At 41.1% G+C, this 11,630-nt stretch overlaps 3 protein-coding genes across 7 annotated transcripts in view; 2 read left to right on the top strand and 1 right to left on the bottom strand.

The window, feature by feature from the left end:
• Positions 1-32: 32 nt before the first annotated feature.
• Positions 33-2,246, top strand: LOC109538709 (tubulin glycylase 3A). 2 transcript variants are annotated; one of them, XM_048665038.1, is made up of 8 exons: positions 33-308; positions 361-550; positions 601-816; positions 867-957; positions 1,045-1,204; positions 1,272-1,536; positions 1,597-1,891; positions 1,957-2,246. In XM_048665038.1, the coding sequence occupies exons 1-8, from the start codon at positions 39-41 to the stop codon at positions 2,225-2,227; spliced, it is 1,758 nt and encodes a 585-aa protein (XP_048520995.1). In that variant the 5' UTR covers positions 33-38; the 3' UTR covers positions 2,228-2,246. The 2 variants fall into 2 exon arrangements, with proteins under 2 accessions (XP_048520995.1, XP_048520996.1); XM_048665039.1 differs by having other exon boundaries at positions 1,935-2,105.
• A 1,869-nt stretch (positions 2,247-4,115) lies between these two features.
• Positions 4,116-9,766, top strand: LOC109538594 (pre-mRNA 3' end processing protein WDR33). Its single transcript, XM_019905900.2, has 14 exons — positions 4,116-4,506; positions 4,616-4,773; positions 4,827-5,096; positions 5,345-5,496; positions 6,602-6,699; positions 6,902-7,028; positions 7,086-7,319; positions 7,371-7,585; positions 7,639-7,851; positions 7,913-7,993; positions 8,045-8,311; positions 8,370-8,564; positions 8,619-8,876; positions 9,022-9,766. The coding sequence occupies exons 1-14, from the start codon at positions 4,407-4,409 to the stop codon at positions 9,315-9,317; spliced, it is 2,664 nt and encodes an 887-aa protein (XP_019761459.1). The 5' UTR covers positions 4,116-4,406; the 3' UTR covers positions 9,318-9,766.
• LOC109538593 (histone deacetylase complex subunit SAP130-A) overlaps positions 9,539-11,630 on the bottom strand; it is an 8,434-nt gene continuing 6,342 nt past the window's right edge. Inside the window, exons 11-16 of one of the 4 annotated variants that reach the window (XM_048665127.1) lie at positions 10,811-10,994; positions 10,592-10,748; positions 10,385-10,532; positions 10,128-10,331; positions 9,958-10,065; positions 9,539-9,899 (exon numbers count right to left, since the gene is read on the bottom strand). In XM_048665127.1, the coding sequence (XP_048521084.1) occupies positions 9,750-9,899; positions 9,958-10,065; positions 10,128-10,331; positions 10,385-10,532; positions 10,592-10,748; positions 10,811-10,994 (951 nt within the window). In that variant the 3' untranslated portion in view covers positions 9,539-9,749. Of the gene's footprint in view, positions 9,900-9,957; positions 10,075-10,127; positions 10,332-10,384; positions 10,533-10,591; positions 10,749-10,810; positions 10,995-11,630 lie in introns of all 4 variants that reach the window. The other 3 variants (XM_019905898.2, XM_019905899.2, XM_048665125.1) reach the window with 3 other exon arrangements.

Genomic DNA, 11,630 nt, shown 5'->3' with positions numbered 1-11,630 from the left:
CAATTAATCAGAGATAATTAATCCCTGATCGTTCTCAGATGACTCTGATCAACCGGTTCAGAAGAGAGTCTCTGAGCTACACCAGCAAACAAGGCCTGTGCCAGGCGGCTCGTGATGCCCACTGGCTCCAGATTCCTGGATTATCGAAAATCAATCACCCCAGATGCTACGTTCTGATGAAAGGCGGAGACACCAAGTCGTTCCTCAAAGATTTCGGATTAACCGCCGCTATTTCCTTGCTTAAGTGGGTGGTGAAGACCAATATAACCGGCGAATGCAGGATTGTGAGCGAAACTGGAAAAATCCCAGTAGGTGAACCCAAAAGGCCTGCAGTCTTGGTGCTTAACCCCATCCATCTAGATGAAGATCTTCGACTTTGCCATTGCCGAATGCTACAAGTTTATAAAAAAAGAAAAACACCAGGACATTGACGAGGAAATTCGTGAGGCTTTGGAGATCGAGTGGCACGAGTTTCTGGATCAGTATTACAAAACGGTTCATGTGGGCAACCACTTCAAGTTGATGGATAAAACCATCCATCCTTGCACGGGTAAAGGGAGCAGTAGGGGGAAATTGGAGGATTCTGAGCGATTGTTCCAGAAGCAAAGGACATGGTTCGCAAGGCCAACTACCTGCTGAACCAACTCAGGGAGCACATTCCCACGCTGGAGATGGATGGGTACATGAACATTTGGATACTCAAGCCAACCAACAGCAGTCGGGGCCAAGGCATCCACATCTGCCGCACTTTGCAGTATATTCTGGATGTTGTTAAGAAGAACCCGAACCGGAGGTATATTATTCAGAAGTACATAGGTAGGATGTTCACATACATTGAAATAGAGGATTATGGGGGTGTTTTTTAGAGAGGCCGATGCTTATTCACGACACCAAGTTCGATATAAGGCAGTGGTTTTTAGTGAGCAGCTCCGATCCGTTAGTGATCTGGATTTATAGGCGAGTCAAACCAGGACAAGAGCTTTTCGATGACAATCAGCTTATTCATCTAAACTCGAACATGTTGAATGAGGAAATTGTTTCCAGAGTGTGCTACTTGCGGTTCAGCTCCCAAACCTACAATTTGAGGAAGCTTGACGAGTCAATTCACTTGACGAACAATTCCGTGCAAGCAAAGTATCTGCAGCACGGTACCAAAGACCCTCTATTGCCCTCATATGCTATGTGGGACTCCAAGGAATTCAAGGTTATTCTTTATTTTTGATCTGAGAGGACTTATGCCCCATTATGGCCCCATTATGGCCCCATTCTAGATGTACCTTTCGGACATTGGGTACCCGCAGATATTCGAAACGGCGATTTACCCGAGCATGAAGCAATCCATTATTGGCGCTATGTTGGCACATCGCGACAAAATCGACAACAGAAAAAATTGCTTTGAGCTGTACGGCGCTGACTTCATGTTAGCTGAGAGCTTCGAGCCCTGGCTGTTGGAAATCAACTCAAACCCTGCGCTTCACGCGTCAACGCCTGTTACAGCCAAACTGTGCCCCCAGGTGCTGGAAGACGTCATCAAAGGTACCCCGATTTAAAATTGAAAAAGTCTTCAATCAGTTGATGAGCTTTGGAAAATTGCAGTCGTAGTGGATTATGCCAGAAACCCAAAGTCCAGCACGGGAAACTTTGAATTGATCTACCAAGAAAAGGGGGATGTGCGGGCAGTGAAACCAAACCAGAAATTTCAACTAACCGGTTTTCCGCTTTCGGAAAACTACTTTTGTGACCTGGAGGAACCGCCGCTGGAACACAACGCGATGGTTCCCAAAAGGTTTGAGACCCCCGACCCAGGGAAATATCTGCTGCAAACCGGGCAAACAATGAAAGAAGCTCTGAAGAACCTGCTGGAGATTGTTAAGCGCGAAAAATCAAAAAGGTTGGTTCCTGCGCTCTTTATCACAGTAGATAATTTGGCTCAGGAAAAAACTGTTGCGCCTGCAGGGGCTCAAGGCGGGAAAAGTGCATCGAAGCGAAGCTCGCAGCGTATGACTCCTGCAATCAGACTCACTCAGAAGTGATATCGCTGTTTCAAAATCTCACACTTTCCCAAAAACTTGATGAGTTGGAGAGCGACGACAATTTGACGGAAAATGAGAGCAGGAGGGTGACTGAGGTGCTGAGCGAGATCAAGAACATGCACAATAAAAAACGTCTGCTGACTAGTTTAGTTCAAGTAGTGGATACGCTGAAAAATGCAAAAAAGGGGCCGTAATAAATGAGTTTGGAACGTAGTGTTTTTTGCTATAAAATGGTAGTACTAGCTACATGTTACATCTGTTCGGTCCTTGTTAGGCCTGGGTAACTCAGTGAATTTTTAGGTGTTGGCGCAGTGCTACGCAAATGGCTTGTTGCGCCAACCCAACGCACCGGCGCAGTAACTCAGTTCCGTTGCTGGAAAAATGTTGATGACTTTTTTACTTGTTTTTAGATTTATTTTAAGGGCCATTTGTTGATAATTTTTTGAAATATCTTCAAAATTTCAGAATTTTCCAGCTTAAGCCAAGTTACTCTTTCTTCTAAATGCTCAATTTTCTAAAGTTTCACTTAAAAATGCTGACAATGTTAAGGTATTTTTCGCGAAAAATTATGAAATAAATTTCGAATCTTTCGTCGCTTTGTAAAATGTTCTGAAATCCCTTTCCAGGGACGAATTTGGAACAAAATGAAAAAATTTTTACTTAACAGATTAACGAAAGTTTATACTTAACAGATTATTTGGAAATTTCGTCACCTCCATTCTTCTGAAGACTGTAGAATTTGTTAAAAAATGTGTTTTTTTAGTTTTTGACCAAATTTTTTTGCTTTACTTTCTAATCAAAAACGCTCTATTTTGTAGTTTCACTTAATAATACTGACAATGTGGCGGACTTTTATCCGAAAATTTACAAGATAAATTTTCACAGTCACTTTTCACAGTCACAGTCACAGTCAAATTGAGTTTTTCCCGAAAACCATCAAGGTTTTCTGCAAAACCGATCGCAAAACTAAAAGTTTTAAATCGAAAACGAAAGAAAATGATTTTCTGATGAGTTTCTTCTTTTCTGACAATAATGAGGTGTTTTCAGTCAACAATTAGCAAATTAATTTTGCTACAAAATTCGCCTCATTCATCGATTTGCAGGCAAACCCCATTTCAGCTTCGAATTTGTCACAAAAACCAATTAATTTTATTCAGTTTTTTACTGAAAGTTRAGACTATCTTGAAAAAACGACCCGAGAGCAAAAGTTTACTAAAAAAATATTGGGAGAATTCGCCGCTCTCSCCGCTCTGAAGACTTTTAAAGTTTCTTTAAATTTTCATTAAGCAATTATTTCTACGCAAAAATCGCATTATTTTTCAGTTTTACTTAAAATACTGGCAATCTTCAGGTATTTTCTGTGAACAATTATAAGATAATTTTTATTGAAACGCTCGCCKCCTTAMCCGCTTTGCAAAAATGTTTGGAAAACTTTTTGCAGCTTCGAATTATGAACAAAACCCTAATAATTATTTTTAGGTATTTTTCCAAATTTCCAAACAATTGTAAACAGTTTTGAAATCCCTTTCCAACTTCAAATTTAGAACAAAAATCAAATAATTTTCTATCAAAAAACGAACAGAATAAGCGAAAGTTTATAACACATTACTTGGAAATCTCTTTACCTCCATACCTCTGAAGACTGTAGAGTTTGTTGAAAAAATGTGTTTTTTTAGTTTTGACTGATTTTTGTCCTTTACTTTCCACCCAAAAACGCTCTATTTTGTAGAGTTTCACTTAATAAATTTATAGCTTTGTAAAAATTTTACAAAAACATTTCTCAGCGTCGAATTCGGGACAAAAACGAAAATAAAATATATATGATTGATGCATTTTTAGCATCTAGAATAAATCAAAAGTTTGGGTTTAAATAGCAAACAAAGATTATTTAATTTTACTTTGTAGCCTAGAAGATCATCAAGGTAAAGAGTTTTTCTTTAAAAAAAACAGCTAAATTTAATTAAAAATTAATCAAACATTTGAATCTTATGCCATTGCACTCGGACTCTTGGAATTTGTGAGATAGCAAACCTCAAACATGTCAAAAGGACAAGCCGACAACAACGTTTAATTGTCATTTGTCATTTGTCATTTATCATTTCTCAATATGGCGTCGACACTTTAATGTTGTGCTTCATCTATGGTCACTTGTTCGTGTGTTTAAAGAGCAGCAAATAACGCGAAATCCCGCCAGTTTAATTATACTAGCCACGAATCAACCATATTACTGCTTTTGAGTAGAGTTCGGTCTCCATTGTCTATATAAACCAGCTGGCTGTAAAATGGCCTAGATGTGAACGACAGTCAAGCATTGTAGTTTTCCCAATTTAGTTTCCCATCCTCGTGCGTGAAATTTTTAAGTAGAAACGGAAAATGATGGAATTTTCTCAGCCTCCGCCCAATCTTTCCATGCCGCCCCCCAATCTCGCGGCCCCGCCACCGGGAGTGGGCATTCCCATGCAGCACAATATGGGTAAGCATTGCTAATGCCCAAAAAGTCCAGTTGAAAGCAAACGCTCCAAAGCCCCAAAATCTTTGTCCGAACAGATGTTTTGACTTCCATTTCAATTGGTTTGTTTCAGGATACAACCATAATAGGCAACCATTTCGACCTTTTATGAAACCCTTGCCAGGTCCGTTGGGAAACATGACCCTGGAGGACTTCGATGGAAAGCGCCTCAGGAAGTCAGTTATGCGTAAAACTGTGGATTACAACTCGTCTGTTATCAAGGAACTGGAAGTATGTATTTATACTCGGATGTTCAAAGCGCAGTGCTAATTCGCATGTTCCAGACTAGAATATGGCAGCGAGACTACCGGGATAGGCGAGCCATGCAGCCAGATGCTATGTACTATCCAGACCTGATGCCGCCCCCGTCTTATCCGGATAATCCCATCAACTGTGTTACTACACGGTTTGTGAAAACTGCCACCAACAAGATGAGGTGCCCGATTTTCTGCATGGCGTGGACCCCGGAAGGCCGAAGGCTGGTTACTGGAGCCAGCTCAGGAGAGTTCACTCTTTGGAATGGTCTCACTTTTAATTTTGAAACTATTTTACAAGTACGTATCATCCTTGCATTGATTTGGTATGTTGGTTTTTCGGCGGTTTGTTTAACGGCGGGTTTTACTTTTTTCTAAAACACCCCAAATGATAAGCTAATGAAGAAGTTCTTGTTTTGAAATTGAAACTAATTTTCTAAATTGGCAATCCAGCAACAGAATCCAGAGGGGATTATAATTTGATGCTGTAAAATCGTCTACTGGCGGGTAGAATTCGAGTCCCGTTTGGTGAATACTGTTTTCTTTAGGCGCATGATAGTCCAGTGAGAACGATGGTTTGGAGCCACAACGATAGCTGGATGGTAACCGGCGACCATGCAGGTTTCGTGAAATACTGGCAGTCGAACATGAACAACGTAAAAGTCTTTCAGGCGCATAAAGAGGCCCTCCGCGGTATAAGGTATCTACAACTTCTCTTCACTATGTTCAATTTTGTATATTTATTTGAACGTTTGGACAAAATAAATCTGCCTCCCTTCCCAGTCCCTTTGGCATTAGTGCGATACTTTTTTAGAAGTGATTAAGACTATGAAATGGACCTTTTCTTAAATTACTGTGATAATTGATAATTGCCTGCTGTGATATTGTATCGTGATGTAATTTATTATTTGGAATAAATTCGTTTTCCATGCAAATCTCTTGAGCCAGGTCCTCGTCTCTTTTCATCCCGCGCTAGCTAATGCGGGGCGCAAAGGGTCCAGGACTTGCATTGTTATTTCGCACCTTTCGCGTCTTTCAGGTTGTCTAACAAACAACTTTTTTCAACACTAATCCTCTACGCGACTTCGATTCTTTTTAGCAATTTGGTGAGATTGGTCAATTGTTGATAATGGTATTTTGATAATAAAGAGCACATTTTAAATAAAGATTACCTTTTCCCGTCACCGGTCCTTTCCCTCAATACTTGCTTGATTGATTCAAGTATATTGGCAGAAACGTATTTTCCACATGGGTGTCAAGCGCTGGAATTAGGACGGTTTTTTATGTCCCGATATCTTCGGTTTTGGTTCCTAAAGGTGTCCTAACTTTTCACATGCAGTTGCTTTGGAACTTTGTGAAGCAACATGCGGTAATGATTGCCTTTTCCGTTCAATTTTTGCTTTATTATCAGCTACCGATAACACAAGTATTTGATTGTTTAATTCGAAAAATCCAATTTAGATGGGTAGGTTTCGAGGATAAAATGCAACTTTCCAGATTGAAGTCTTTGCCTTTTCAACAAAGCCGATTTCAGTGTTTTTTTTATCGCTCATTAAAGTCGGGATGATGTAAATCTTGGAGAAAAAGTCTGAAAGTAAACATTTTATATTTCATTTCTGCTGTTTGCAGCTTTTCATTTTTTCTGCTTCTCAACTTCATCAGTTCTTAATTGAGTTTTCAGTGCATTTTACTCTCGTAATCCTATCAAAGCTTCACAGTTTTAATGGGTAAATTGCCAACTATTTTGTAAACTTTCGACCGCATATTCATTTGAACAAATTGTGACCTTAGATTATGTTGTTTAGCTTTAGTCCTTCCGACAACAAGTTCGTGACGTGTTCAGACGATGGTACCCTTCGAATATGGGACTTTTTCCGGTACCAAGAAGAGCGAGTTTTAAGGGGTAAGTCACTTGATTTGCGGCCGACTACAAGCAAAGATAAATTGGTTTCAGTCGTACACAATCCTGTTTTTAATGTGTAAATTGCTTCTTTGCGTCTCATTCACTGCATTACTTTTTAATAAGTTCCTTCTTCGACTTCATGATGTAGACTGAGAAAATTTTCCAAAACTACTCAATTTTATGATAATATTTTCCCTCAAAGGTCACGGAGCTGATGTGAAATGCGTGCACTGGCACCCTCAAAAGAGCCTTATCATTTCCGGCAGCAAAGACAACCAACAACCGATCAAGCTGTGGGACCCGAAGAGCGGCCAATCTTTAGCGACGTTGTAAGTACTTTCTACTTGAGCCTTTAAATCGACAATTAAGCCTTTTGCATTTTTCAGACACGCTCACAAATCCACTGTGATGGACTTGAAATGGAACGCCAATGGAAATTGGTTGATAACCGCATCCAGAGATCATCTTCTCAAGCTGTTTGACCTGCGGAATCTTAGCCAAGAAGTGCAGACGTTTAGAGGGCACAAGAAGGAGGCTTCTAGTGTTGCCTGGCACCCGATTCATGAAGGACTTTTTGCTAGTGGAGGATCGGATGGAGCAATAGTTTTTTGGCATGTTGGGTAAGTTGGCTCTAATCCCTCTTCAAAGCCGAGTTAACGCTGCGATTTCAGAGCTGACAAAGAAGTGGGAGCAATAGAGCAGGCTCATGATAGTATCGTCTGGACCCTCGCCTGGCACCCTCTTGGCCACATTTTGTGTTCCGGATCAAACGATCACACTAGCAAGTTTTGGACGCGCAACCGGCCGGGAGATCAAATGCGCGACAAATACAACCTTAACACCCAACCAAATGGCATTGCCGGATTAGAGGATATGGATCTGGGAGGTAAGAAGCGCCGGCTTCGTTCAGGATGCATTTCTTCAACTGTGTGGGTTTAGATGAGCAAAACAACTCGATGATCCCTGGAATGGGTCCAGAGGACAAAGTGGAAATAACCGCGTTGATTGGCGATGAAAACACTGCCATTCCTGGATTGGATCTGGATTCCGGCCTTTTAGTCAACGAGGAGAGGGCCAAACCCAAGAAAGTGCCCTTTAGCAAGCCAATTCCCAGGAACTTTCAAGCTCAATGGAACGAAGCAACCAGTGTTGGTGAGTTTGGGAACGCGACTGAACAGTCCAACTTAATGTTCATTGTTTATAATTGCTTTAGAAACTACCCCTGGAGTGGTCCCATTGGAGAAAATCTGCCCCAACGCTATTATCGTCTACGGGAAGCTTATTCCAGTGGAACGTAAGTAGGGCCGCAAGCACCAAAATCAAAACACTATAAGCAAAATTTCAGCTGGCTCCAAGTTAGAAAAGGCAATTTCTGAAGGCCCAGAAGTTCTACAGCGGTACATCGACTCGGGGGCTATTGAAGAGCTTCAAGACGTAATCCCTATCAGGGATCCAGATGAAGATGACTACTTGCGAGACACAAATCACGATGAGATCGAGAACATGCACAATATGAACAGAAGCAGCAACGACATGGACAATCACAGTCAGTATAACGACGAGGATTTCCGGGGCATGGATCACGATATCCGGGGTTTCAATGCGACAGGAGGTAAGTTGCTGATAAATCTAACTGGAAACAATACTAGTTCTGGCTGCGTTCTCTATAGAGTCTGATATCAGACCGTTTGGTGGTGACACGGACTTCAGGAGCCATTCCGACATGGATTTCCGATCAAATCATGACTTTGATCACAGAAAACCGCTTCCGTTCCGATCAGGTCCCATTCGTCCAATGTCTGGACGTCCAATCACATATGGCGTAAATGAAATGGACGGCCCAGTTGGTCTGGACAGTCCAATGGGTAAGTACTGGTAGTTCGGGAAAAAAACTTCAACTAACTAAAGCGGTTCCATAGGTGGAAGATTGCCACCTTTTGGTCCGAGCCCTCCCATGGGACCAGGAAGATCAATGGGGGGCGCAACCGGTCCGGATGGACGGCGCGGACTGTTGGGGCCCCCCTTGCGAGGCCCGAGAAGTGGGTTCGATAGTTTCGGCGATGAAGATTTTCGGCCCAATTCGCGGTCGTTGGAATTCATTGAACCGTTTGATCGCGACGATGAGTACGACGACAGCAATTATGAAGATGATTATAATAATGAATTTTACGACGAAGGTAGGTGGTTATATAGGGAAGATTAATGCTTAACAGTCCAAAAATCCTAATGTTCTAACTGAAAAAATAATCCCCGCTATATAATGGAAGGTTTAATATTTATATCTTATTATCTCGGGCATTTAAACATTGGAGAATTTTTTAGAACCGTCGAACAACTCTAACAATTGGCAGCGGAATGGAGGCAACTTCCAAAGTGTGGGCTTCAATCAAAGAAGCGGCGGAAGTTCGTCCAATGAAAACTGGAACAATGCACCAAGTCAGAACTTCCGACCTCATGGAGGTAGAGGTGCGAGAGGCGGGGGAGGAGGAGGAGGAGGAAATTCTGGAAAAAGCAGAAAAAGTAGAAAAAGTGGAATAAGTGGACGGGGACGGAGTGCACGAATAACCAGCGCAGGCCGACGTAGAACACCTCGCGGAGGTCGCGGCCGAGGCGGTTAGTTGTGTTAAAAAAATGGACATGAAGTTTGAGACAATCGCAGTGCTGAACTAAGTGGCCGTCCGGCTACTTGCCCGCTAACATTATTGTTAACTCCAAGCCACTATTTTTAGTAGTTATCGTTGGCTTTAAATGGGCCGCAAACAGATAAATGGTATTTCCGTTGGCCCACCCAATGTAATAGTTAATCTTAGTTCAATAAAATCCATTTCACAAAAAGTGCTTCAATAATCAAATCGCTTATATTTAAACATAGACCAACACGCTTACAATCATTTCGTAAAATTACGCTTATTCTTATTAAATAGACTCTCTGAAAAATGTTTTATAAAAACGGTTTGTTATCTTTTAAGTTGAAAATTGCAGCTATCACTACTTTGTAGTTCTTAAAATTGAAGGGACATGTACAACTGTTACACATCGAACAATACACATTACGATTTGTCTCGTTTTTTGAAATTTCGTTTACTTGCACATCGATTGAGTATGTCGTTCACATGCCGCTGATGGTCGAACACTTTCATGATTTGGCATTTTGCGTCCAACATGCCATCATTAATGATTTTGATTCGCTGCAGGTTTCCCTAAATGCATACAGAAAGCCGGTAAGTAGTCAGTAGTAATGTTTTTAGATGCTCTTACCTTGATTAGCTCATTCACTCGATTCACTTCTCGATCGTTCCGGCTGGAACACTCTTCAGATTCGGTGAATTTGAGCAAATCCGTTAATTGATCATATACACACTGTTCCTGTTCGGCCTAAAATTAATTCAATTTCTATTTGTTGAATTAACGCTTTACGTTGAACTTACCAAATCCTCCATTTGAGTCGACAAGTGATAAATTTTCCAGCCATTTACTTTATCCAAAACCCTGTTTTGATTGGCCAGGTCAATGATAGTGGGCCGCCTGTCGTCTTTGGGCTTCACATCACTGTACCGCTGGTAATGGTTGTGGGTGGCTTTCCAGTTTTGCCGATATCCATTTAGAAGGCTTGCTGTAGCTGGTTTGCGCAGCTAAAAACCCCAAAATATTAGCATTTATCCGCGCTAGAAGGAAACTGAATCACCATCGTTACTCTGGAAGCTTCCGGTCCGCCGTCCTTAGGCACAGAGTCCGATTGAGGCCCGTCCGAGTCATAAGTTTCCTTTTTGGCTACGCCACTCTCAGATATGAATTGCATGTCGTCGTGGTTTTCCTCAATATCATTGCCAGTGCTGGAACATACAAAATCCAGTCAGACTTCCGTTAAGTTTTTTGGCCTTTGGCAGCGTACAGTTGCTGTTTCCGCGGCTTCTTTCGAGGACTCATTTCCATTGGAGGTTTCGATTCCTCTTCGTCCTCCTTGATGGTAACCGCTACTGCGGGGTTGCTGTCCTCGTTCGCTTCCGGCAGGCCCGGGCTGGAAGCTGCAGATACAGTCGTACTACCTTCTGAGTGAACATGAAAACCTTCCAAATATAATGAGGAGGATACTTTTTAAGGAACATCATACCTGAGCTGTGTCCATTGCCTCGGGAATCAGGTCTTGTGAGAAAGGGTGGAGACGCTGGCGCCTGGACACAGTTCTGCTGCTGATTCATGCCTTGAAGCACCGGCGTTAGATTTTTCGCTGCTTTTAGCGGCGACCCTTCGTGATCTCGTTTTCGTAGAATAGTCGGCCGTGGAGATGAAGTTATCTACAAAATTAAGCGATTTGCAATTTCCTAATTATGTATTAATGATATCACTAAAATAATCAAAAATTGTAAAGTACAATTATTTGCTGATGATACTATAATTTATTTTATGGCTGATAGAATACATGAAATTACACAGTTCTTGAAAATTTAACTTAATAATGTACTTGAATGGCTTAATAACAATTATCTTGAACTGAATATAAGTAAAACGAAAATGATGATAATAAAGGGTAAAAATAGGAAGCTTGATATTGTGGATAACGTTAAAATTGGTAATAAGAGCATCGAAGGGTGATGCAATTTGAGTACTTGGGATGTGTAATAGATCAACATTTGACATTTTCCGAGCACTACAAGTACATTACAAATAAAATTGCAAAAACAGTTAACATTCTTAGTCGCATATCTGAACACTTGAGTCCTTGGGCTAAATTAACGATTTACAGGACGATTGTAGCACCTCATCTTTACTTTTGTTCTACGTTGCTTTTCCTTATGAACAAGTCTGAAATACAAATTTTACAGAAAAAACAAAACAATGCTTTAAGAATTATACTGTCATGTAATAGATACACAAAAATTAGTGATATGCTAGAATCAACAAATTTGTTGAGTGTTAGACAGACTGTTATG

The sequence above is a fragment of the Dendroctonus ponderosae genome, unplaced genomic scaffold (genome assembly GCF_020466585.1).
Source record: "Dendroctonus ponderosae isolate FM_Combo_2020 unplaced genomic scaffold, Dpon_F_20191213v2 Dpon_F_20191213_3, whole genome shotgun sequence".
In the NCBI taxonomy this organism is placed as follows: domain Eukaryota; kingdom Metazoa; phylum Arthropoda; class Insecta; order Coleoptera; family Curculionidae; genus Dendroctonus; species Dendroctonus ponderosae.
The sequence above is the reverse complement of the archived record's forward strand: the minus strand, read 5'-3'. Positions and strand labels throughout refer to the sequence as shown.